The sequence below is a fragment of the Apteryx mantelli genome, chromosome 18, assembly GCF_036417845.1.
Source record: "Apteryx mantelli isolate bAptMan1 chromosome 18, bAptMan1.hap1, whole genome shotgun sequence".
Lineage (NCBI taxonomy): Eukaryota > Metazoa > Chordata > Aves > Apterygiformes > Apterygidae > Apteryx > Apteryx mantelli.
Window position 1 is genome coordinate 17,067,746 of NC_089995.1, and position 27,143 is coordinate 17,094,888.

The window sequence follows — 27,143 nt, forward strand, 5'->3', positions numbered from 1 at the left end:
TGCAAACATTCTCAGCTGCCATCTGCTACTTGCTGAAATTAATGCCCTTTACATTAAGGTGCCTTGAATAAAAATAAGCTCTGCTGCTGTGCTTTATCGCAAAAGAATAAAGCTGAAGCAGGTAGTTCTTGGTTAACCATTAACGCTTAAAACTGATTATTTTTCCATCTTTCCAGCGATTTCTTCACAGCCAGCCTGTCAGGTTCAAATAAATCCATTAGTTGATTAAACCTATGCAGCACTGGGTACCAGTTCTGTTTTGATTGCTTATCATGGACACGTCCCTCCTATTTCTGTGATAATTCCTTGCAGAACACAAAAGTTGACTTTCTAACTCATCTTATGACCATTAATTTTCATTAGGTCTATGGTAACAGGCCTGCCTGCTAACCACAGCACTGTGCTAAGTGCTTTGCAATTGGCTGTCTAAACTGTTTGCACTCTTCTTTGTTGGGATCCAGAAGGCAATAATTATCTCATGAAGTTCATTGTCTGTGCTGCTTCTTAATGGTCTGATGTAGGTTTGAGCTGTTATTCTGTTACATGCTGGAAACACGTTGAAATTGGTCTTCAAATAGCAAAAATGGTTTGGCTTTCCATGGGCTCAGTCCTGTAAGGTACTGTGTTCAATTCCCAACTATCAACCAATTGTAATGACATCTGATTCATTATTCCCTTCAGTTAAGAAGATGAAAACTTTCACCTTTTAAAACAACGGTCTGGACCTGCCTGCTTGCCTGATGAGTCCTGTGCTTTGCAGTGTCCTGATTTGGCACTATGAAGAGCATTCAGGAAGAATTATGAACTCCAGATAGTCTGATAGTTATTAACACTGAGCTGGTCACCAAAAAGCAAATGAAGCTTTGTCAGTGTGTTCAGAAGAAATGAACAACTGTTACTTAAAATTTTCACAAGAAGTGTCTTGTGTCTTTTGAATTTTTATATGCACATTATTTTAGTGAGGAAATCTCCCTTTTCTTTTTCCCTTTGACTATTTTTCTTTGTTTTCTCAGCATATGCTTACTTTACTCTTTTTTTACCCCTGAAACTAAGCAGGAAACAGCTCTCTTCTCGCTTCAGACGGGTGAACCTGAAGAAAGGCAGGACCTATTTGATAGCTGGACTGTGATTTTTAGGGGAGTTTTAGTCTAAGAATCTGTTGCAGACAAGTTTATCTCAAAACTGTATCTCAAATATTTGCCCATGAAACGTTGCATACGCTTAACAGCCGTGCATCCACAGACAGTGCACTCATTCCCAAGATAAATGTGAAAATGAGGCTTTTGATATTGATTGAATTATTCCAGTTGTATGCATCTAGCTTTAAAAAATGGCTCTCTAGAGGTCAGCCTGCCATACAAATAAATTAGGCAGGGTTGGCACATAACAATGTGGAAAAGTTGATATCATTATACAATTTTATATACAAGTATTTTCAACAGGGACAACGGTGATCTAATGGGGTTTTGGATGCACTGTTGGAGGTCCACCCCCCCCCCCCAAGTCTGCTTATGCATGGCAGTAGCAGTTTTGTTTGTTTTCTTTTCGTCTAGACCTAAACAGCAACATTAAAAAAAAAAAAGGTTTAATGGATCAAAGTGTAGACTCGGATTCAAGCTTTCCTAAGAAATTCTGTATAGAGGGACTGACTTCTCCCACCAGCTGGGCTGCAGGCATTTGTAAGCACCTAATTTGGGCAGATGCTAATTCCAGCGTGGACTGGTTGCTGCACAGATGGCTTCAGCAACATGGTGCGAGAGACCTAGAGAAGGGCATCACACATAAGCCTCCATAGCTTTTAACCTAGAGATAACTGAAACTGCTGAGTCTGTACTCTGTGTAGCTCTGTTGTCTGTCTGTTATGGACTGACATCCAGGCTGTGTCGTCTGCACCCTACAGTACTGACATGCCTGCTCTGAACTCCTTTCAGTTTGCGACGAGCACTCAGACTACAAGGATGCCAAGCTGTTGTACCGTTTCCGCAAGGATGATGGGACCTTCCCCCTCAATAAGGACGTGAAGGTGTTCATGAGAGGACAGAGTCTTTATGAGAAGTACGTGAGTCCTTTCCCTGCAAAATAATTCTTAGCAAGGGCTTTGGAAATGCAGTCTGCTGGTTCCACTTGCTGCTGATGCTTTGCACCTGGGAATCACCACTACCGCCAGCCTTTCTCTTCCTTTTGTTTTGTACCTCATGCTGTAGCATCAGGATATACTGTTTCTTGAGTCTTGTCACAGCAACAGAAAAACAGGCCTTTTTGGAGCTTAGAGAGGCAGAAGAGCTGGAATCTGAACTCACTGATATTTTGAAGGGCTCCTACCCAAGTGCTAGTTCTGGGATCCAATACAAGGAAGTGCTAGGATCTAATTTGTATTTAAAGTGCTGGTTGGGATGGGCACATCCAGTGTCTGTTCCCAACACTCCCACAAACTCCCTGGCTGAGTCACTTTTCCACCAGCACTTAGGAACTGAAATCAGCAGGATATAGGATCTTCAAGGCCCTTCTGGACCTGGATCCCTGTACCTCACTTAGTCTATCTGCAAAATTTCTAGTGGAAACATCAATTTTCATGCAGTAAAGAAAAATTCCTACCTATCTAGATGTTTACTGAGAAATATTTTGTTCTTTTTGATCAATTCTGGTTCTAAATCCAAACCATCTTCACAGACACCTAATAAGTCCTTTCATTAGACTGGGTTCAACCTCAAAGCTCTCTCTGGACCTGTCTCCTTTAACAGCTTCTTAATATTTTCTTGATCCTTAACACACTGGAAGTCACATTCACAAGTTAGCACTGAGGGAGAATTCCTTCTTCAGGCAAACAGATGGGTGATTTCTGCTGTCTCCCTGCCCCTCTGGCAGAAGTGCATCATTTGTATTTTGCTTTTGCACAGCTGTGGCAGAAGAAATTGGACAGTGGAGAAGAGCATCTGGCTTTTCTCATGACTGAGGTTGCTGCACCCTCTCGTGGATGCACTGGATTTAGCTTTCACATACGCAGCAAACAATGCACTTGTCTACTGAAATGCATCTTCTCCATCAATTTGGATTATCTGACATTTGGACATACATTTTGGTTGCTTATTTGGCTTTCCCCTGCAGTCCAGCTGAACTGATTTTGCTGAAACTGCTTCCTTCTTTGTGATACAGATATACAAAGCAATCTGATTAGCATAGAAACTTGCATCTGTGCATTTCCCCCTCCTTCCCACTGATTCTAGACAGAAATACTTTGTCTGGAACAGTCTGCCTGCTTCTCTTGGTCTTGTTTTGGCTGGCTTCAGCTCCTGCTGAGCTCCTTGTGTAAGTAGGCAGGGTTGCTGAGGGTCACCGGAGCCATGTTCCACCTCTGTGCCAGGCTGATCAGTATTGAAGATTCAATTCTGAAGGTGAGAGAGGAAAACTCTGTGAAGTACCAGAGAACATTCTTGGGCTGTGAAATGATTGACTGGCTCATTCAGGAAGGAGAAACAGCGAACCGAAAAGAAGCTGTGGAGCTGGGCCGTGCACTTCTGGAGCATGGGATCATTCAGCATGGTGAGTGAAGGTTCAGGCTGAAGCAGAGAAGGAAAGTAAAAGATGAGCATAGTTATCAAGGCTTTGCTAGGAACAAATCCCCATTCATGTCATGCAACAAGTGCTGGTCAAGTGCCCACTTGGAGATGATAATAGGTCCATTTAGTTCTATGTTTGGAGTTCATGACCTTTGAAATCAGAGCAATCTGGCATCACCCACAAAGGTTTTGAGATGAAATTCAAGTTATTTCTCTGCAGTTCTTCAAAGCCTCAGGCCAGAGGCCTGGGATCCTCCCCTGGGTTTTGAAGGCTGTCTGTGAGGATGTGATGTTCGGTTCTGCTTTGCTGGAGATCATAACCTTCTGCAGGAATTGAACTTTCAGTTCAAAAGGCATCGAGTCTTCTGAGTGTCTTGGGAATGGGCAGGTTGAGGACTGTGACTCGTAAAGTGGCCTACATCTGGGAGATGGCATCTCTGAAAAGGCTGCCTTGCTGTTCCAATTTCCCTGTGGATAGCCAGTGGGTTGGCATTCTCAAACAATTAGAAAGATTGAAACATAGCATAAAGGCATTAAAAATAATTAATTTGGGTCCTTCAGTGTATTTGCTATATATTTTTTGCACACCTTCAGCCGCTCTCCCCTCTTCTATTCTCTCCCAGTGTCCAACAGGCATCACTTCTTTGACAGTAACATCCTCTATCAGTTCTGGATCAACTTCCGCCGGAGGCGTCGTCTCACAGAGTTACTCAATGAGAACTCTTCTCGTGCTCTGTCCGAGAGCCCGGACAGTCCCTTCTGTCTTCGCAAGCTCAACCCGGACCAAGGCAACACCAGCTTTCTTTCCGGTAACTGTGGGTGTATTTGTGGAAGGGTGCGAAAGCAAGCCTGTCATGGCCAGAGTAAACCAGAGCCTAGAGTGTTGTTCCAGGCATACTATGAAGTAACCACCCATCCCAAGGACTGGTTAGTGGTGAATATTATGAGGCAGTGGCAGTCTCTCCCCCAGCTGCCCATCCCAGGAGAATAACTTCTCAGGTCTCTAGTATTAGTATTTCTAATAGTTAGAGGCTCCTTGTCATATATAAATGATTATTTCTTTTCCTGGAGGTGAGGGAGTTTGTATTTTGAAACAGGACATTAACTCAGCTCTTGGTCCTGATCCAGTTATCCCACACACCTCAAATTCCCATAGACTAATGTGGGCTTTCAGGAGACAGGAATGCCAGACTGGCATGGGAATGCCTCCAGTTCAGCTTTTAAATGAGAAAAAAAAAATCAAAGCATAGGCAGAAATAAGCAGGAGAGGAAACTAAAAGTAAACAAATTTAGGGGAGTGTGTGTATAGGTATGTATGTGCCTTTAAGAACTAGAAAATCTGATTCCTGTCTTTCCATTTACATGGACAGCAAAGAACAATTGCTTCAGACACAGACCATTCCCTAATATATGCAAAACTCCTTTAGCCTCAAAAACAGGGCAGAAATTTTGTATTTAGAGTTCCACCATGCCACACTACTTTGCTTTTTATCCCTGAAATCTTTTATTTAAAGCTAGTTTTATACTGTCTGTGCTCAACTGCCACCTTCAGCGCATATTTACCCTTCAGATGTGGGCCAGGCTGATGGAGTAATTTTGTTATTTTAGGCTAGTTTATTCCTTCCTTAGGTAATTATTTTATTTGCCTCTTTCAGTCCAGCCCAACAAGGAGATTAAAATTGTGTCAGCAGTTCGAAGGAGCAGCATCACTTCCCTGGCTGGAAACTCCAATCCCTACTTCAGTGCTACTCCTATGTTGGTATTCCCTCCTGTGGCTGAGTGCAACCCGAAATCAGGTCAGGGCTTCTGCATTGCCCTGTTATTGCATAAGATATGTCTATACCCCTCCTAGGTATGGGCTGGCTCAGGCTTAAGTACAAACCTATCCACTGTCAACTTGGTAATGTGCAAGAGGGGAGGGTCAGCCTCACCTTTGGGGCTTGATTTGAAAAGTTGTGTAATTATCTTGGGAAAAAATTGAGATGAATTCAAAGATTTCTATGTGCAGTAATTGCAGCTGGTTCTAACATCTGTTCCTCAGCCTATGGTAATCCCCATGCTTCCTATTAAGCACTTTACTGTATGAAACCCTTGATTCTGATAGGATCTGTCACCTTCCTCTCTAGTGTTAAAGAGACCAGTCACCAATGAAGAGCTCCTGTCCCCTGGGGCCCCCTACGTCAAGAAAACACTAACTGTAAGTGATCAGTATGAGCAGTATTGCTAATCTAACAGTACTGAACTCTCTGACCACTCTTTGATAGCTTTGTGTCAGCTGCTGTGACCTCTGGAGGTTGAAACTTTGATTGCATGTCACATCATCACAGCTAGCTAACTTGGCGAGTTTCAGTGGGTCAATGTCTTCAGATATTCATGTGGGTGAAAGTGGTGTTCACTCTCTGCAGCCCCTGCTTTAGTTTGATCTATATCAAAGAGAATCAGGAAAGAGAATGTTTCCTGAGCAGGAGAAGTCCCATTTATATTTCACCCAGCTCCGTGCAAACTGAAGATTCAGTCAAATCTTGTGACAGTTGAGACTTTGACATCCCTTAGTCTCTCAGTCACAAAGATGTCACCTTTCTGCGCTATTTTATGCATTTTTTGGCTTCTTGTTACAGACCAGATATGGAAGTCATCACTAGGTTTGTGAAGGAAAAGGGTCATATGGAACAGAAGTGAATGGGGAGCATTTGGGGGCTACTCTGCTCTTTCTTATAATGGGCTGTGTCTTGCCTGTTTTTTCATGAACAAAATAAATATGCTGCAAAATCTCCAGGATGTTGCAGAAAACCTTAGTTTGGGGCTTTTGTTCTTCTAATTATTTATAGAGATGTAGAACCTGATAGTTGCAGCCAGTCAAAGCAGGGCTGCTGGGTGCTGCCCTCTAGATCCTATCATGCTTGTTTATTTTTGTGTAAATGATCACTTGTCCAGAATTGCCACACTCCCTACTTCTCAGGCCTTTCCTATCCAGCTCCATGAGGGGAAATTTCGTATGGCCAGTTTAGGAAATGTGATGGCTGTCTTGCCTTACTAGTTTGATCCAAGGGAGATTACAGAAGGGGAAGGGCTGTGGATCAGGTCCCCAGATTAACTCTGCCTTAGAAATTGTTGGGGAGGAACAAGAAAAATAAAGCAGATGATCGGTGTGGGATGTATGAGGACATGCCATTCATTCTCCTCCAGAATGCTCTTGCCCTGCCCTTCAACTCTGCCAGGCTGGGCATTTCATGGCTCATTTCCTTCTGCTTAGCTGTGCAGTTGCTTTTATTTGTTTATATGGGTAATACACAGAGTGCTTTGAGAATTTGTTTTCTCTTTAAGTCACATCAGATGACTAACGTATTAGAGCAAACTGCTCTGACAAGCTGAGAACAGAGTGGGAAAAGTTGAAAGAGTGGATGTTTCCATCCTGTAAATGCTGTCCTGTGCCAGCAAAAAGCCAAACACTGTGTGTGTGTTCTCTAGAAATGTTCTCAACATGTTCTTAGTGCATGTCCTGCATTTAACTTCATGTTGCCTGTACTTCATTCTTCTGTACTTACCAGCATGTCATATTAATCAGAAAGCAGCTTTGCAGATAGCAAGTAATTCTGCATCTCAGGTGACACACAGCCTAGGAATATTCCATCATACGCTCCCAAATGATGGTAGTGTAGTGTGTGTCAGAGGAAACCTGGAAGATTAAATGTTTCTTAAAAATGTGTATTTTGCCCAAAAGTAGCAAGGCACTGAACAAGGCAAGGAGAAGTGTTAACTATACTTGCAGATAGAGAAATAAACAATCCAGAAGGGCAAAGGCCCCCGACGTACTGGATTTGCAGATGCTGCCTGTTTGAAAACTTTCACAACCTCAAAAAGTGAAAGCAAGAACTTAATCTCTGCCCACAGTTGAGCATGAAACAGGAGAAAATGGAATGGATGTTTTATTGCCAAGGATGCTCTCTGAAACACTGCACTGGCACAGGTGAATGAAAAGGTCTACCAGAATAAAAGCGGAGAGAGGCAGAAGAATTCTCCTTGAAAACAAGATTCCCAGGAGGAATTAGTGCCCAGTTGCTATGCTGAGAACTGTCAGAGATTTATAACTGTGGAGATACGGAAAGTTCACTAATACCCAAGTATGTTCTCCTCCACCTGAGAGGCTGAGAAAGAACTGTTGGGTGACACTGACTATTGGTAACAGAGCTGGAAGCAGAACGTAAGGGTCCTTTTTTTTTCTTACTGGTCAGAGGAGCCTTGAGGCAAACCCTTCTTTTCCCTCCCACTCATCACAGAGAATAGGATCTTGAGAAGAATTCTTCGCACCACTAGAACTGTTACAACTCCTCTATCCAGGTACTGTGATTGGAACTGGGTAGCATGTCATTGCTCTGTGGACAGGTGGGTCATTCACTTCTGGAAGTGTTTAAGCTAATCAGTTAACCTTAGCTTCAGTATAGCAGAACCTCTTCCACATGAAGAAAACAAAGCCCATTCCTTTGTTTTTAAAGCCCTTTTGTTCTGCTTGTAGATTGTAGGGGATGCTGTGGGCTGGGGGTTTGTGGTCCGAGGAGGAAGACCTTGCCATATCCAAGCGGTGGACCCAGGAGGACCTGCTGCTGCTGCAGGGATGAAGGTACTTCTTGATCATAGTAACTTAATGTGAGAGAAGACTTACGTTCTGCTTGAGCTTTTCAGGCTGAAAACATCCTCTGTGATAATCCCACCAGCTGCAACAGAGAGAAATCTGATAATGTCAGCTCAGGAAGCTTTGATAACATTGTGAGAGGCAGAGTGAAAGACATGCAGTCTTGCAGGCAGTGTGCTGCGTGTTTCTGTTCCATGCCTGGGGCTTGGCTTTTGCCCGAGCAGTTCAGAGACTGGGCAGCTAAAATGGTCAAAACTAAGCTGTCCTGTGGCCAACTTTAGAGCTGTTGAAACTCTGTTTTAGGTACTAAAAGCAGGGAATTCCCCTTTCAGCTCTAGTAACTATATATAACTGAAGTGAAGCAGGAAAGGAGCAGAGCTTTATCATGAATCATTTGCTCTTACCACTCCTGCAATGTAATGTATTTTTTGTTTTCTGCTATTAGCAACATTGCTCTGTGCAGAACTGTTTTTTATGTTCAGGAAAGCTGAATGACTTTAGATTGATAATTTCCCCTTGACTTGATTCATTTAGTAATCTCCAGTATTTCCAGCTCAGGTGAAATGAACTGAGGTCTTGTAAATCATTTTAGACCATCTATTCAAGTATATATGGGCTGTGTGTTGAGCTGCAGACCTAGTTTTAGGAGTGAATGAAGGAAATATGTAGTTTCACAGTTCTGCTATAAAAACCCTAGCAGTGAGGGAGTAATTTCAACAAGCTGGTATAACTCTAAAATCACTTGGATATTTGAAATAATGGGATTCTTCAGAGGAAGAGTTTGACTCCATGTTTGCTTCAGGCAGGATTGGAAGGGGATGGGTGAATTTGCTTCATTTACTCAGGAGCCCAGTTCATCTCTCCCCTACTAATCTCATTTGCTACCAAATTGCCAAATGTTAATATTGTGCCTCATTTCCATCTGTGAAATGAACCACTGCTCATAAATGAGTCTTTTTACTTTCTGTTAGCTCACTGTCTAAATCCCTTTGGTCCTTTTTTTATGATACAGTGATTATAGCACAGTGATTATTAGCGTAGCTTATAGAGTGGTAATGCTTTCTGGTTTGTAGGATTTTGTAGCAAGTTAGTTGCATTGCAAAGTCTGGCTCTAGTTAGTCATGAGCAATAGTTGCCTGCACACATCAGTCGAAGGTAACCAGCCCTCGTCTCCCTTGCAGGTGTGTCAGTTTGTTTTCTCTGTGAATGGCATGTACGTTTTGCATTTGGACTATCAGACCATCAGCAGCCTCATCATGACAGGACCACGAACTCTTGTCATGGAAGTCATGGAAGCCATTGAATGAATGAAGAAATCTCTCATCCCACCACTGTTTGGAAAAGCAGGACACTTTGCAAAACAAGGATGGACTGTGGGGAGGGACCAAGCATGACCTTTCACTCTGAAATATTAGCCAGGCATTTTAACATATTTTCAAATAAATACGTTCTAATGGACAAGTCTTGGATGTCGATGGTGGCGAGATATTTGGCTTTACCTGATTTGAGAGGGTCTAAACTCTCACAGCTTCTTTTTAATGCTAGTGAGAGAGTTGAGCACATCTTGAAACCAAGTCTTTAGAGCAAATGATTCTTTCAGCAGCATGATTTCTTTCAGCCAAGCTGCAAGTCAGGTGGTACAAGCTGGTAAGTATCAAAAAGTTTGGTAGCAAGAAAGTGAGCATGGCTAAGCTCCTCCGAGTGCCAAGAACATGACATGCGTTCCAGATGGTCCCATAAGTCATACTATCAATTGTGTCAAGAAAAGAAGGAAATGAATGCAATGATGAGTTACCTTTCTTTGTAAAGAAAGTCCAAGACTTCTGCTACTCTTGGCTCAGCCACACTTAGAGCTAGGAGTGGTTACTTTTTCTAATTGAGTTTCTTGAAGAGATTAGACTTCAGCGATTGTCATTTTTGTCCCCCCACCCCAAAAAAAAAAAAAAAAAAAAAAAACCTGCTTAAATTCATTAGCCAGTTTCAGCATGGAGCAGGGCAGAGGTCTGGAAGGTTTTAGGCTGCTACCAACCTAGTGGCAGCAGGCAGTGGGGGAAAGGAGAGACACTAAATACTGTCTGCCGTAAGGGCAGTCTGAGTTCAACTGCATCACTAGACACTGGGAAATCCAAGTGGGATGGAACAGATACAAGTGAAAGCCAGCCAAAACTAGGCCTCTGGAGCCATACTGCTCCCAGAATGACTTCATTTAAAGGCGATACAGAATATTCATATGTGGCCTACCCTGCAAGTGAATTAAATGTAGAATAACAGGTAATAACAAGAAAATGGGGAGGTTTCTTGCTTCCAGTTCACAGAGCATCCTGCTCATAGTTGGCCTACAATGTTGTGCATACAGCAGGATGATTTCCAGCACTCCTGGTTGGGGCAGGTCCCTGAATGCAGCTCTACTGGCTGCCAGCCGAGTCTTAAAAAAAAATCTGGTCACTTTGATTTGTGTTAAAATGGGAACTGACTTTCCTGGAAAACCTGGTGTCAGCTGTTTATTAGGTATTTTTGCATTACTGCTGGCTGCCTTCTTTTCCTTGGTATAAAGGGATATTTACTCTCCTAGTGCTGGTGCAGAGGTAATAGTCCTATTTGCAGTGGTATTACTGGAACATGGTCCAAGCGAGATGTTTTTGATAATCCACTGGGGTCCTTCCAGGCCCTGTGTGAAACCAGACAATCTTTTAAGCTATTTGTCAACATGCAATTGTTATTTCCAGCCATTCAGTGCACGAGGAAAGCAAATCATATCTATCTGCCTGTTTGCTTTTTAAATTTAGTTTTGTGTTGCTGTTTTGGGGAATGGTTGAGCTTCTGTGATGGCACCAAGGTTTACTCTGGAGTATTGAGCTTGAACTAAAGCAAGATAAAGCCAGGAGACTGTACAGCATTGTTTATGTACCTTGGGAAGGGTAGGGCATAAAACAAAAACCTTAACATAAACACTGGAAGCAGCTCTAGATTTTTCTGACATGAACAGAGCATGAATTTTGGCGCTGGGTCTGAACTTCCCTGAAAATGAAATGCAGGAGATATGTGGTCTTTCCTTTCTCACCTCCTAGTTGTAAACTGTGGCAAATCTAAGCAACTATTAAAATGCAACAGGAATTACAGTAAAGGTAATTTGTGGTATTTAGATGTAGGGTAGTAACAATTCTGTTTCCACAGACTACCAAGTGCTCTGTTTTAATAAGATTAAGTGTTTTGTTTTAGTGTTACCCTTTGACTTGTATATTGTAGTACCTTTAAATACTCATGTTTGTTTTGTTGGGGACATATTTAAAAACTCTGCAGGCATATTTAGAAACTATGATCTTTCCATCCAATTTGACAATTTAAAAAGTGTCTATATTTCCTGTATAATGGCAATTGTGAGTTTCATGTAGCTCGTTCTGCTGCAGTATGAGAGTGATGCTGTCACTCCTGGGAGTACAGCTGAAAATCTGGTCTCCAGTTATAATGAGGAATGCCACTGTCAGTTGTTCCGTTCTTGGCAATGAGGACAAAATCTTTCAAAAAATGTTTTGGCCCAGAGCTGGGCGACTCTCACAAGCACTCCTGGGGCTGGGAAGCACATACTATTTGAGGTCAGAGCTGTATCAAACAGCTGTGAAATCTACAGTACCATCAAGCTCCAGTGCATGATTCAGACTCTGGCCTTGCAAAATGTACAGATGTGCTTAATTTCCTTAAACAAATGCGATACTGTTTGCCTTCAATGCAAACTCTGCGCTCTCAAAAATATTTAATGGGATGTGAATGTGGCCAAAGGAACTTTATTCCTGAGAGTATAATAGTGGGTGGGAACCATGACTTTTTGCTGCACTCTAGGAACTCAGTATGCAATTTCCTATATAGAAATTTAGTATTTGGTTCCTCCTAGAAAAAACAGTAAAAGCTGTTTACTGTGTTTCACAGAAGCGGGCTCTTCCTCTTTTTTTAATGTGCTTTATTTAGCTGCATGTAGCAGGCCATGCGTAGAGTACTGCTCTCTGCTACGTGGTGAGAAGGAGGTGGGGGAATCGCTGTCCCTCTCCCCCTTATCTCCCTCCCCTTCCTCCCCTTTCCTAGCTGTCCTGACGTCTGGGCTTGAAACCTCTCTAAACACTCTGAGAAGCAGACAAGGAGCTGACTTCTTCTCTCACAATTTAAGAATGTAGCTGGATTCTTCACACCTCCCAGCTGACTTCAGGGAAAACAGCACCTCTCAGCAAAGGTTTGTGACTGATTCCCCTTTGGGGGCTGAGTTTGCCTGGCTGTCGCTGGGCTGGGGTGGGGGACTGCGTGGTTTGGGGGGATGTGTGTGTATTGACAGAACAGGGAACTTCTGCAGACTTTCAAACTAGGGAAAATTTCGAGCTAGTGCAGTGGTGCAGCTCAGCTCAGGGGCAGCACCTCCAGTGTCGTGTAAAGAAGGCAGGTTCTACAAGTCTGATCCTTTCAAGGTGAAGTAGCTTCAAGACTCAAATTCACTGGAGGTGAGGTCTAAATGTCACCAGGTCTGTTTTTATAGAGAGCAGTAAATTCTTCTAGAGTGATGGCTGTGGGAAATGGAGTTTAACTGGTGTTTTTATTTTTTTTCCTTCAGTGGTTAATAGGTAAAACCTGGGGGAAATTTCAGCAAAAGAGGACAATAATTGGAACAGCTTGCCAGCTTGTGGCTGAAATTGCAGTTGTCTGGGTTGTTTTTTTCCACCTGTAGGTGTGCTGTGTGTCTGTATCGAGCCAATATTATTAAGCCTGTCTGGGTTGCGGGGAGTTGCAAGTGCTCAGTCCCAAAGTGAACCTTGTACATTAGTTTTTAAGATGAGTGCTGAGATAATTGAGGATTTTGGTTCAATGGTTGAACAGAAACACAGAAGACTTTTTGGAGAGTAAAGAAAGGGTTTGCTGAGCATGTTTTTATCCGTTTTAGGTCCTTTAACTAGCAAAAGCATTCAGGGAGTGTGGGACAGATTTATTTTCCATAGCTCTGGCAGGAAATCCTACTCTCCTAGGGTTGCTGGTTTCTTCTGTGTGGTTCTCCCATAAGAATCTCCCCTCATGCATGGACCAGCTTCAGGAAACCAGTCTGGGTTGGGATTTGCTCACAGGCTAACTCCCGTGTAGCTTATTGCGTTTTGCCCAGAGGAGGTGAGGAACTGCTCTTCAGGTTCATTCAGTGAATGCTTCTGAGCAGATAAACACCGCTCAGTGCTGCACTGGCTCCAGCCAAGATGGAGGGGGCAGAAGGCCTCATGCTGCTCATGGGGCTGGCAATGAGTAGGCCATGGAGTGGTGTTGCTTCTGCCAGTGCTTCGTGGCAGACAGTGATGTGCTCTGGGATGAGGAGCAATAAAGATGTCCCCAAAACCATGAGCTGGCTTTTCTGGCTGTGGAGGGTGGAATTAGTTCATGATGCTCCAAAATCCTCGCCTTTATGCTGATTTAAAAATGTGGCAGGGTTTTTTGGGTAGCAAATCTTTTTTTTCCCTTTAATTTAAGTGACTATTTTTAAAATTTCCTGTACAAATAAGGTGATCTCAGGCTGGCTTAACCTCCAAATCCCCTCTGAACATGTAGCTGGGGCAAACGGGAAGTCATATTCCAGCCCACTTTGGGAAGTGGTGCATCCCTCACACACCCATTTTCCAGGCCCTGCAAATTCTTACCATATGCTCCATGTGTTGCTGTCTCCAGATTCTTTCCCTGAGCGAGTAATGGGAGAGAGGAATTGGCATGCGGGAGGTTCCCTGCCCCCTGACAGGGTGATGACACTGTGGTCCTGTCAGCCCTGGTGTCCATGGTTCAGCCTGACTGGATGGCTGCACTAGCAAGGGCAGAAATGGATGGGAAGGGACCACAGACACTCAGTAGGGGCTTGGGATGTAGCAGGTATCCTTCGGAGCAGAAAGTACTGCAGGGTGGGAAGCACACCTCCTCCAGCAATATATCTTCAACCATCTGAAACAGGTGCATCTTTTTCCATCCCTGCTTTACAGGTAGGAAAATGAAACTTGGAGGGGAAGCAAAATATCTGTGGGCTTGTCTCTGAGCGAGGAAAGAAACATCAAGTCTCTGTTCCATGCCTTAGCTGCAATGCTGTAAGAGTAAAGATTTACATTCTTGGGAACTTACTTGGCCCAACCTGAGTTAATATTGAATTCTTCCTTATTGACACATCAGAGGTGGAAGCTGATGGCTGAATCAGACCCTACAATAAGCCTGATTAAGCGTAGGTTGGAGAAGTCTGTGCATTCTTTTCACCAGACTTTGGACCCTATATAACACTTGTTAATATGAAAAGGTCATATGCAATCCAGTGTTTTTGCCTGCAGCTGGCATCCTGTTTGCCAGCAGAGCCACAAGGAAGTTGCAAGGAAATTAAGAGCAACTTTGGTGGCATTGCAAAATGACAAAAATAAACCTTATTATTGATTCAGGGAATTTTTCAAAAATGCAGACTTCTCTCTGTTGCTCAGCACAAGTGCCTGCATAACAAGGGCAGGCTTGGCTTTTCTGGGTATGATGGTCAGATTCCTAAAACCTACCTGTAAAGTGTTTGCTGTTTTTTATAAGCAATGACTTAATTTTATTAGCTGGAGAAAAAAAAGCAAGTGTTTCCCATGGCTAAGGGCTACAATTACGCTGCAGTTGTTCCATATAACCTGATCTTCAATCAAAGGAAAAAAAAATCCTCAGACTGAGTAGTGTGCATGTTTGCGTCTGTGTATGGGGGTAGGGTGGTTGTTAACATCTGTCTGTTATAACTTGGATGTTTTTCCCTTCAATCTTACAACATTTTAGAACTCCTGATTTAAAAACTAGGAGATCACAGCTGGATCATTCACTTGCATATATGTTTTTCCTTTTAATCACTAAAAAGCTGACATATTTGATGGGAAATAGGCATTTGCCAGGAGCCTCTAAATACCTGTCCATCAAAATGAATGAAACAGAAATGTCACTGCAGACTGCAATGAAAGAAACTCATATATGGTCTGGTCCTGCCAAAAGCAATAAGGCTGAATTGGGTAGCACAAAAATGACAGATGCCAATGATGCGTTGCAAAAGGCCAACAGCATATGTTTCAAACCCTGTGTATTTAGACTGAGGCAAGGGGGAGGCACTGTTTCCATCAGCTAGGATGGTTTTATGCTGGTGTAACCTTTCTAAGCCAAACCGAGTAAAGGTTAAATCCAGGCCAGTAAAGATAATAGAAGGACTTCCCTTGAAGTCAGCGAGTTGTAGACCGATTGATGGGTGTCTGTCCTTAAGCTAGCCAGCCCTGGGAATGCTGCAAAGGTTACTTTTTTGGCCGGAGTGATTCACTGGCATGGTTAAGTCTGTAATAATTACTTATGTATTACTTGAAACAAAAGTTGTTCTGGAATCTCTATCTAACTGTTGATTTGACCAGTGTCACTTATGTAAATGATCAGAGCAGAACCCTGCACATACTGTCGTACCTCTGTTGATCTTGTCCTACCAAGACAGCTGTGCCTGTCTATAGGACCAAGCAGACTCAGAGGCTGGGTCAAAGCCTACTCCCCATCACCTATATAAACTCACTTTGGTGTTGGTCCAAGGCACTGTTGAACAACTGTATCAGAGAGACCAAGACTGTAAACTAAAATATAGGAATCATAGGAAAATTCAATATGTGCTTCTCAGTCCACCCTTACTGTACTATCAGGGATGTACAGAGTAGTAGATTTCAACTTGTCCCTTAACTGGGGACTACAAAAAAAAACCAAAATAACATGCCAGGAGATTTCAGTTCACACCACCATAGGAAAGCCCCAGATGATTGCTGCAGACACCCCTGAAGAAAGGAGAGGGGATTCCAGGTCAGCAGAATTAGTCAAAAGAATGAAAGTGGCTTTTGATCTGGGTAAATGCAACTTTACTTCTCTTTCCTGATGTTTGCCTTCATGTAGGTCCAGGTCACCATGTGGATTCACACTTGCTTCTTTTTTGCCTGCCTGACTGCGGTGAGTCATGTCTGGGGCCGAGTGAGCAGCCAAGGTAAGGAGCTTGTCTGTGGTTGCTCTGAAAGAAGCACTGGGCACAATCCCTTAGGGTCTGGCTGTCAACTGGGCTAACCTTGCTTGTGAGGGCCACTTCTAAACCCACACAGAATTTCAGGGAACTGCTAGGCTTCAGTGTCTACTGGTGGAAATCCAAACGGCCGGTTTCCACACATAAGAGCAACAGGAGATCAAGGGACCCATTTAGGGAGAACATCTTAATCCCTCCCCATCCTGCAATGCCTGTCCTCATCACTGGCAGCAGTTCAGCATGCCACTCCCTTACACCAGGGATGCATTTCTGCCTGTATAAGCAATGAGGGATGGTTATGTGATCTGCAAACAGAGGTGGAAAAAGGATTTAAAAAAAAAAAAGTGATATTACTTCTATTAATCACTGCACCTGTTCTGCACTCTGAAACTATTGCTTTGAAGTAATATGCCAATATATGCTGCAACATCTGGATCAGAAAGTACACAAGGCGTATTCCTTCTGTAACATGCAGCGTTCCCATGGTATCACAAGTGAACAGAAAATACCCATAGAACCTCGTCATATGCTTTTTGATCTACCTTTATCTACCTCTATGTAAGTGGTCAGTACAAGGGCTTCTTGACAGGTGGTGGCACTTTAGAATTTGGACAGACGTATCTCCATGCTGTGTATCTTCCAGACCTGCCTCTGCAGCGTATCTGGACCTAACTTCAAATCAACTGGAGAGCAAGGTTACAGCATCAAATAGTGCACATCCAACACCGGGCAGAGAAACAGTAGAGCTTTCATGGCACTGGGATTCATTTGCATCCAGTGCATAATGGAGCTTTAGAGGATGTTGTCCTTTCAGATCTGTCTGTGGACATTCTTGCCTTTTTAACTTTTGGGCTCCTAGAGTGATGACTGAGGAGCTGGACCATATGTGTCTAGAAGAAGACAGCTCCATGTTTCATCCAGCTATGAATTACCCTTATTGTTCCAAGATCTTTTACCATTTTACCATCTCTTAGGCATGATTCTGGGACTTGATTTTGCCCCTAACCCCCCTTTCTTATGTTTTCTTTCTTGCCCTTCATGTTTGCCTGGGGTGAGATGTGAATCTGAGCTTTGTTTTCCTAACATAGTTATCTGCTTGTTGGGCAGCCTGCAGGAAGTGTTCATGATGAGAGGTTAAGGCACAGATGTCGGGCTGAAACAAGCAAGTCCTCACTGCCAGCTATCACTGCTCTTTTGGGTTGTGATTTCATGGAAAAGATGTCAGGAGATGTCTGGATGTCATGCAAGACCAGATTAGGAACCCAAGGATTCCTGTGCAACACACAGAGTTTGCCAGCACTGAGCAGGAAACTCCATGTCTTCCTAAGCTTTTTTTTGGGACTAATGATAAAGATATGAAATTTCTAAATATTTTTCAAAATGTCAAAAATTATATGTCTGGGTTCTGTCCACACTATGTTTAGATCAAGGATATTGTTCATTCTTGCCTTTTCTTTCTTTTTGACTCTTCTTTCCCCAATTAATGTCCATGTTTTTACTGACACCCCCCCACCACCACCACCATCTATTTGTATTTGCAAAACGCATGCTAGGTTATGTCACACTTCTACACCCAGCTCAGTGTTTGTGTCTTTGGTTGTCCGCTTTCCTCGCGCTTGTCAGTTGTGGGGCTAATCTGTGTCCATGCTTGTTGCAGATGAACGTGCAATTCTGGTAATCATGCATGCAACTGAGTGCTTGTGGCCATTTTTGGCATAGTAACTGATTGGTAACAGATGCAAACAAGATGGGCATTTGAGTGCAGATATTTATAGTATGCAGGCAAAGGATGCGCTCATTCATTGCACATTAAGGAAGCCTGCTGAAAAGGCAGTTATAGATAGAATACAAGGAAAGAGAGGAGATAAATCTGCCATCCTTCATCCAGTGAAGTGAAAAAGTTTCATATGGTGATGTTTGTACAATGGTACAGCTATATTTTATTGAGGAGTCATTGTTTCAAAGAGTGACACATCAGTTCAAACATCTAGATGGGATTTAAAAGATCTCTTTAAATCTGGAGATGCTAAGGGAATGGACTAGCCCTGTTTCTTTTTCTTTTTACTTCCTTGTCTGATATTATTTTTCCTCAGGATTTGTCTTTTTAGTTTGCTGCTCCCTGCTGCACACTGGTAGAAGCTGGCACCCATGAGTTATGGTCTTGTCAAGAACTGTTATTTACTCTTTATCAGGTTTTCTTGTTCTTTCCTGTTCTTTCTTAAGCTGGTCTTTGAAGCTGCCTCTGAAATGATCTTCCTGCCAAAGTATGGAATCCATCACTTTGGGAATTTCTGTATTTCTCTGCAGCCCAAGTCTACTGAACAGCCTTACTGATCCCTTTTATCTGTCTCCTGCCATCTCATTTCCTAAGTGTGCACTCTTAACATGCTTGCTGAATTCCACACTTACAACATGCTGCAGAAAAGCTCTTGGAAATGATCCTCCCAGGATGCGTGGGGTGCAGAGAAAGCCACCACTTCTATTCCAGACTGTTTCTTCTGTTTGCAGAAGTATATACTGAGGTCTCACTCAATATACAGAGAAACTCCTTTTTGCATAGGGTGAAGGCTGCAGATTTGACAGAGTAAATCTTGCTAGATTTCCTGGCAGAGGTACAGAAGGACTGTAGGAGTTGAAGCGCAGTGTCAGAGGATGCAAAACACTTGGTGGGACAGCAAAGGTTTCCTCTACACTGAAACTATTCTCATGTCTCCAGAGGAGATAGCTCATGAGGCATTTTGTGCATGTGCATATGGGAAGAATTCCATGCATAATAGCATGACACTTCTCCTCCAGGGTCAGGTCGACTGAAGCTCACTGTCCTTTCGGAAGACAGGCTCCAAATGAAATGGAAAGAAACTGAAGGGAACATCAATGGCTACAAAGTTCGGGTAAAGCCCATGGCAGGTATGTGCTAATGGGTTGCACATTAGACCGAGCAAAGATTTGTGTATAAGTGGCAACTGAGCCCCAGTTTTTGGCTGGTGTGTATCTTGGACAGCAGAACTTAATTACAAGCATTAGTTAGTGTGATAGAACTAAGGAAAGGGGAATTATATACTGCTTGTTTTCATTTTAAGTGCTGATTAACCTAGATTGAAAATTTCCATGGGGCTGTACATAGTCTGGACAAGGAGCCTTTCTGGCCAGCATAAGAGCAGTCGGTGCTATGTTAGTGTAGGCATAGGAAAGGATTATCAAATCACTCTATCGCAGATTCACAAGATGTGAAATTCAGTCCCCTTCATCCTAGGGGAATGCCTTCGCCAGAAACTGTTACTATTTGGGACTGTGTGAGAGAAAAGATTGGGAAAGGTTTGTTGCTTGATTCTTCTGTGAGAGCTGTTCCACTTCCGTATAATTAATTACGTGTTCACTGAATGCTCTTTTTCTCTTCCCTGGCACTACTGAGTATTCATCCAAAGTGGAGTGAAAGAAGGAAACGGATTCAAGGTGCTATAGTTATAACTGGCTAGACATGGCTGTAGGATGTCACTGCCCCTGCCCTGATCCCCTTTGCTGTTGTATCTCCACTCATTAGAGCCACTGTGCCCGTACTTGGCTCATCTGGGGATTCCTAGCCGAAGTCCTTGACCCTGCAGCATGTGTACCGTAGTGGGGCTCAGCCTCTTGGCTCCCTGCCCTGGCCATGCTCCAATTCTCCTGACTTTTGACACTGAACCTGGTGGTGTTGAAAGGACACTACATCCCTCTGTGGGAGCAATGGTTGGCAGCAAAGGGGGAGCCTTGGTCTTGGCTGGCATTTGGTTTTCAGAGAGATCTGCAGTCGCTGCCCTTATCCCAGTGAGCTATGAGGAAGGGAGCTATGAGCCAGGAGGACATGCACGCAGAGCCATTGATGGGAGGACATCTGCTCCTCTGCCTGCTTTTAGCTCAGCCCGCACCTGTTTACTGAGCGGGAGCAAGACGTTTCTCATTCCTGCCTTCCCCTCTTCCTCCCCGGCCTCAGTGGTGGGTTGAGAGCAGCGAGCATCCCGGGAATGCGGGGAATTCCCTTCCTGGGCTCAGGCACGCGCTCCCTGATACATGTCTAAGGCTTTCCCTGCTGTGTAGGCTGGGGAGCTCCATTTCTAGCTCTCCAGTTAGGCATGAGCACAGGAACTGAGGGGTCAGAAACTCATCCATTGCCATAATTACAGAATCATGAATCTTTCTTAATCAGAGGATTTTAGGGAGCCAGTTTGATTATCTCTTTCCCTTTATTTTGTTCCTGTGATCCCAAACTTTCCCCATATCACCTGGGATATCTTTCCCCATATCACCCCAGTAACAGAGATCTCTGTGCTGCATTTGGCCGCTGCTTTGAAGAGCTGTCTTGCTCCATCTGCTCCCTGACATGTTAATGTGGAAGCAACCCAGTTCCCAGCTGATCGGAGGGATCACAGCCCTAGGACAGCTTCCACGGGCTGTGAGGTATTGCTGGAGGTCCAGGAACCCTGCAGCAGAAGGAGTCTGGCCTCAAAAACACCACAGCAGAGACAGGGAGAGCCAGATCTGAAGGTCCATGCCTGGACTCGCAGGCAGCAGTAAGCATAGGTTCTGTGTGGGCAGTGTTTCGGTGTGTCACTGCCAAACAGCGGGCAGCTCCCTTAGAGTGTCACTACAGCTGTAGCCAAGTGCAGATGCCCATCCCCATAATGCAGATGCACTGGACAAACTGATCTGGGTCAGGGCCTTAGTGCCTGTCTCTTCTGTTCTCCTCCCTCTTCCTTACAGTCGTGTCTCTCCCTGCTCACTGCTGTCACTGCAGCACCGCAGGCTAAAGAAGGAAGGAGCCAGAATGTGTTTCCCTTCCAGTGTGTGAGCGAGTCTGAATGAACCCGCCTGCCTTTGGAGAGCAGTGAGGCCCATCAGGAGGCCTGGTGGTGGCGGGAGTGTGAGCAAGGGCAATAGGGAGCTGGAAGCAGTACTGATTCCAGAAATGAACTGTCTATCTGCAGACAGCAGCTGATCCTCTAGAGAGAGATGGGGCTTGCTGGGATAGATAGCATGGCAAGAGTGGCTGAGATAAGCAAAGTGAATCCCAAGTGCCAGCTAGGACCTCAGGAGGTGCTAAGCCAGTTCCTCACTTTGTCACGTATGACCTTAAGCAAATCACTTGGTTGGCTGTTTTCATAAGTGGTCTCTACAAGTAATGGCCCAACCTGCAGCCTCTGAAGACTGGCTTTTCAGAAGTTTAAATATCAGCAACTCCTGGAGAAGTTGATGAGAGTCACACTAATGCTGGGTGGAAATTGGTTTTCTGTTTTGGGCATGTATCAGGGATTTTAAAAATACCTTTTCAACCCTGGACTGGGAAAGAAGTCAAAATCATGAAGAGATCCACAAAATTAAATAGGAAATTAGAGTTGATTGAGGTCCCTAGACAGGCATTCTCTGCATTTCAGCTATACTTTTGCTACTGTCAGCTTAAATTTAAACTCTAACAGACTCTGAACTGTGGCTTCATCCTACCTCAGGGGACTCGGAGCAAGAAGTTATGCTGAAAACCAAGACTCCCAAAGCCACAGTTGCAGGGCTGAGCCCTACCAAGGAATACACGTTGCAGGTCTATGTGCTTAATGGCTCCCAGGAAGCCCTGTTTGCCAAAAGGAAATTCGTAAGTAAGTAGAGTGTGCTACTTTTCTTTGCTTCATGCAGAGAGCCCCTGAGGCTCTCAGATACTTGGTTTTTCAGAGTTCATCCTCTGGTATGTGCCTTGTAGACTGTGCTGCAGTAACAGCACTGTCTGTTATCATTTTGATTGGAAGGTTAGGAAGGGAGTGGTGAAGACCAAAGGGATGAGCAATGAACTGTGAAGCTCACAGACCTGGCTACATTGACTCCATCTTCCTGTTTTGCTGTTCCTATAGTTGAGGAGCTCAAAAATGCATCCCAGACTAGAAATAACCGAAGAAACTCAGGAACCATGTCAGAAAAGAATCTCGCTTCTTCAGGGAGTTCAGCAGCCGAGCATAGCTCAGTGGCAGAGGCCACTCCACCACCCCTGAATGCAGTCTTGACACAGACAGGTAGGTGCATGGACCATTAGGGAGCAATGCCCAGAGGCATGGGGGACTGGTGTTTGGGTAAGGATGTGTACTCGGAGGAAAAGGGCCATGTGTCTGATCTGTGTCTGTACGGCATCTTTCACTAGGCAGCTCTGAGCCAGAGCCTCTGCTGTGCTTCCAGTGCATGTAAGAAATGGAAATCCAGTCTGCAGGGGGATAGCCCTGTTGGGTTTGGAGTGGTCTTCAGATAATGGCTCCTGCTTTAGCATCAGGAAGATGTTTCGCAGTCCGAGTGTCTTGTGGAATTGAGTCATAAGGGCTGTTTGGAGTGTTAAGCATGACTCTCCCCCAGCATCTCATCCACCTTTCCCCATGCAATCCTTATCTTGTCAGGGGCACTCCTTCAGTAAGACGTGGTGGTTCAGTCTCATCCTTCGCATATATCTCCTAACTACAAAAAACACAGTAAGCAGCCTGAGGTATTTGTCCCTCATCCCAGCCAAACTCTCCAGCCAGACAAAGTACATCCATGCTTGCCTGGGGCTGACAAGTATTCAAATTCAGGAGATACTGTCAAATCCTTTAACGGAGCGCTGATTCTTTGAGAAAAAGTTGTTCCATGAGTACTGGAGCTAGAGATGCCCATTTCCTTAGCTTTGTGTCCCAAGTCTGTCTGCAGTTGGTCTCCAAAAAGGTGTGAGCTCATCCCTATGGCTGAGGCTTGTACATTACCTGCGTAGATTCTCTTTTGCCTAACAACAAGGTTATCATTTGTTTAAAAAGCAATTATTGATGTTCATGGAAGGAAGATCTATCAGGGGCCATTGTACATAAATGGATGTACATAATGGATGGCTCAGGATGTTTCTGAGTCCCAGATTGCTGGAGTCTGGAGAGTACACCAGATATCATGGTATGTTTTCCCTGGTTTTATACTCTATAGACATTCATTATTCTTCAATGCCAAAGACAATGGAATGGAAAAACTTTTGATGTGATCAACATTCTTATGTTAACTCATGAGTCCATGTGCAGCCCTTCCCTCGGAGAGGCATGAATGGAGATGGTCTTCTCTATCTAGCTGCCTGTTTTCAAAAAGCTTAAAGGACTTTTATCTTCTCTATGCCCTCTACACTTCTGTGAAATGTGGCTGAAATCAGCCAATGAATGCAGCAGTTTGCATTGGTGATAACACAGCTGGGGACAATGGGATTTTTCTTTTTGGAGCACAGCAAAGGACAGAACTGAAAAGAAAAGGCAGAGAGGGAGTCAGTCAAAGGTCTCAGGCGAAGTTGTGGGAAACCAACCCAGTGCTGAGGCCAGTGTGACAGAAGCAACACCAACAAGCACTAAATCACCGCAGCGCACTCCTGCAAACTCAGGACGAGAGTCTCTAGGCAAAGAAAAACCCACAAAGGATTCATTGAAGAGAGGTGAGTGGGGTTTCAAACACATTCCTTCTTTTGCACTGTGTTCCCTAAGATTGTTGAATACAAGCCTTCCAGCCCACTATCTGTCATCCAAGATTTTCAGGAATGAGAGTGCTGTTGATTTTGCTTTTATTTGCTATGTCATGCTTTGGGGAACTATCACAGATCACTGGAAAAGTTTGCGATTCTGCAAAGCATCACTGATTTTAAGGCAAACTGGAGCTAGGCCAAAAATTCCTTCTGGAGGGTTCATTTATTCATTGTCCTCTATTCTTCATTCATGATTTTCCAGCTTACAGGTTTGTGTTATCCACTGAAGAAGCAGAATAATACCATGTGATTTAGGTGAGCTGTCCCACACTATGAGGGATGAGTAGTCTGAATGTGGACTGTTTCTTATTCAGACTCTCCAGTCATTGTCTCGATTATCCTGATCTATTAATCCATGGAGAAGAATGGTCTGTGTTTGGGACGGAGGCAACCTGGATTCAAACTCATATTCTTCTATCATTTCCCCACTTATAAAATAGGATGTATAGCACTCCCCAGTCACAGCTGCTGCTCTCCAACATGGGCCATAAAGTGACATCTATAGCTAACAGCTTTTATCAGTACGGCTTTTAAGGAACAATCAAAATCTAGACTAGACTGGTAATGATTTTCTAACTGGGAAAAAGGACTCGTTCTACAACTGGTAGCACTGGCAGTAACTCCTCTGACTGGCAGCAAACTCCTGCTTGTTTTAAAGGTTTCTTCCAGTATTCAGAGGCCTTGTTTTCACAAGTGTAAGAATTTGTGTTCCTGACACATGTTGTCACCTTCCCAGACTTCTGACAGATGCATGTAAGGGTTTGCATTCTTGAAGAGTCCCACCCAGCCATGGACCTATCCAAAGGGCAAATAAGTCTTCAGAAGGTGAGGAGTGCATCAATGGTGTTGATTACCCAGCCTGCTCCACGTCCTGGACTTGTTCTTCGTGTTTCCCAGATAACTGAGCCATTCTGATCCTTCGTTTTGTCAGCTGAGAATATGGCAGGGTAGATGGTTCATAGCACTTTTGAAGAGGACTCTTACTGGTGAAAATGGAATTGGCCAGAGCATCTGCATTTGGTCCCTTAAGACCAGTAGGAAGCCGTGGCTGTGAAAAGAGATAGGAGAGTAACTTGTTTGCAGCCTGCTGAATCTTGGTAGTATCATTTATTTCACTCCACCACAGATGTAAAATCCCCCATCTGAAAAATATTCAGGGAGGATGCATTTGATCAGCAACATGCCCTATCTTATCCTCTGTTAAGCTGCAGGCCTGGGGTGGGAAGAAAGGCAGAGCTGAGTATCTGTGATGCCAGCAGGTTTTTAGGAAGAGATTGGATTTAATATAAAGCCACTAAATAATTATAGCCCACAGGGAATCTTGTGGTGGAATGGAATTAAACAATCACCTGCAATTCTTTGAGACATAGAATGAGATAAAAGGGAAGCACTAGACTGGGGCTGAGATGTAATCAAGCTGACAGTTTGCAGAGAGCAGTGCCTAGGTTAGGAGCACAGTTTCTGATAAGTTTAACCCCTTAATTGCAGAAATGCAACTGCCCGCCGCTCAGCTTCTTGGTACTGAGACCTGTTGCCCTTAGCTGCATGGTTTTTACCAAGATCGTGGGATGTGTCAGGCTGGCAGATGGTCCAATCTGCCACCCAGACAAGGCTTTATACTTCACATTTGTTTCTTATCTTAAAACTCAAGCATTTTTTCCTCCTTTTTGCTCCTTTCAATATCAAACATTATCTCCCTCAGGTTCCCAGTTTCAGTGTGACACATCTGCAATGACTGATATCGTCCTGCTTGTGGATGGGTCTTGGAGCATCGGACGCAACAATTTTAAGCTAATTAAAGAGTTCCTGAGCACTTTGATTTCCCCATTCAATATTGGCCAGGACAAGATAAGAGTAGGTAGGAGACCTTCCTCTTTCCTGACCTTGAGAAATTTCTCTGAAAACATAGCTGTGTTTGAAGGTGCTGTGGTCTCTGTTCCTGTGTTTATGTGCTACTCTGAGGAGCTTTTATTCCTCTAGGCTGGGGTGTGACATGCCACTCTTGACAGATTTTTCTGTCTGGTAGCAAGCTCTGGCCTCTACGGCTGTAAAAAAATAGCTGCACAGTGAACAGAAGTGGTGTCTTCTGAGTGGCACCAGGTCAGGCATGAAGGGAGCACTCAGTGCTGGGATACATTTGAGGTTTCCTGCCTAGTTATGACGAGGTGCTCAGTTTACACAGCAGTGCACAGAATGATGTCAGTGCCACACTGGAGTTGCTTTGTTTCAGAAAAGTGCTGCTTCCAGTTCTGAGTGACGCTTAATCCCGCTGATGGCACTAGGCAGCCTGTGTGCAGAACAGGAGACCCTCAGTGCAAAAGCTTTGGTTGAAAATTCGGCTTATCTCAGAAGAAAACTGACACAAGTATGGAGTGGAAAGGAGAAAGATTAAAAAGTACAGAATGTATGTGGCCTGCGGGGACAGTGCAAATCCTTCCTACTCCTTGCAGCTGCTTAGTTTGACCTGGGAGCATTCCTGAATGATGCTAGACATTGTCAGCTACTTCAGAGCACCACTGCAGGGGTAAATAACACTGCACCCAGTGGGGCTTGAGGCATCCCCTGGTTGTCTGCGTGCTAAGGACCGTGAAGAGAAGTGGAGCTAGAAACCAGGTCTGTTGGCCCCCAGTCCAGCCCTCTATTCACTATTTTCTTTCATTCTACCATGACAAGCCTGTAATCTCCTCCTCCTGAAACTGGTCTCATCTTCTAGCTTACCTTGGCTTGCATGATGCTGATAGCTTTTGCCTTCCCCAGGGTTGTCCCAGTACAGTAGCGATCCCCGCACAGAATGGGATTTGAACACTTACACTACGAGGGATGAGGTGCTGGAGGCCATGAGGAACTTGAGGTACAAGGGCGGCAACACATTTACAGGTAACTCCAGCTCTCAGATGTCTGCTAAATGGTTTCTGAGGCTGCAGGCTGGAAAGCTGTTCTCACAGGAGGCTATCCTCCATGGGGAACAAGGCCACTGTGTGGCAGAAAAAAGAAGTAAAGCTTGAGGATTATCTGCAAGGCTTTAGCATACCATCCTTCTGTGTTCCTCCCCAGGCCTCGCTTTGACCCATGTCCTGGAACAGAATTTAAAACCAGAATCTGGTGCCCGACTGGAGGCGGAGAAATTGGTGATCCTCTTGACTGACGGAAAATCCCAAGATGATGCCAACCTGGTTGCTCAGACCTTGAAAAACCTGGGTATAGAGATATTTGCCATTGGTAAGATCACAGCTATTGAGGAGCTATTAAGCTCTGGGAAAAGGCTAACCTACTTTCACTCTTGTTCAAATTGAAGGCTATGTTCCCTCAACTTTAATAGGAGCAGCCTGAAGCTGTAAAACTAAGATAGTGGGCAAGACCTCATTGCATTGTGGCTAA

The 27,143-nt window shown here is 44.1% G+C and overlaps 2 protein-coding genes across 2 annotated transcripts in view; both read left to right on the forward strand.

Moving 5' to 3' along the window:
* Positions 1-9,626, forward strand: part of ARFGAP1 (ADP ribosylation factor GTPase activating protein 1) — a 61,085-nt gene extending 51,459 nt beyond the window's left edge. The window contains exons 7-13 of the mRNA XM_067307482.1: positions 1,932-2,055; positions 3,362-3,540; positions 4,181-4,366; positions 5,213-5,353; positions 5,684-5,754; positions 8,071-8,175; positions 9,369-9,626. Coding sequence (XP_067163583.1) covers positions 1,932-2,055; positions 3,362-3,540; positions 4,181-4,366; positions 5,213-5,353; positions 5,684-5,754; positions 8,071-8,175; positions 9,369-9,494 — 932 coding nt within the window. The 3' untranslated portion in view covers positions 9,495-9,626. The remainder of the gene's footprint in view (positions 1-1,931; positions 2,056-3,361; positions 3,541-4,180; positions 4,367-5,212; positions 5,354-5,683; positions 5,755-8,070; positions 8,176-9,368) is intronic.
* A 2,690-nt stretch (positions 9,627-12,316) lies between these two features.
* Positions 12,317-27,143, forward strand: part of COL20A1 (collagen type XX alpha 1 chain) — a 65,304-nt gene continuing 50,477 nt past the window's right edge. Inside the window, exons 1-9 of the mRNA XM_067307641.1 lie at positions 12,317-12,409; positions 16,114-16,201; positions 19,031-19,141; positions 21,715-21,858; positions 22,108-22,266; positions 23,478-23,678; positions 25,468-25,623; positions 26,523-26,642; positions 26,820-26,984. Of these exons, the coding sequence (XP_067163742.1) occupies positions 16,126-16,201; positions 19,031-19,141; positions 21,715-21,858; positions 22,108-22,266; positions 23,478-23,678; positions 25,468-25,623; positions 26,523-26,642; positions 26,820-26,984 (1,132 nt within the window). The 5' untranslated portion in view covers positions 12,317-12,409; positions 16,114-16,125. The remainder of the gene's footprint in view (positions 12,410-16,113; positions 16,202-19,030; positions 19,142-21,714; positions 21,859-22,107; positions 22,267-23,477; positions 23,679-25,467; positions 25,624-26,522; positions 26,643-26,819; positions 26,985-27,143) is intronic.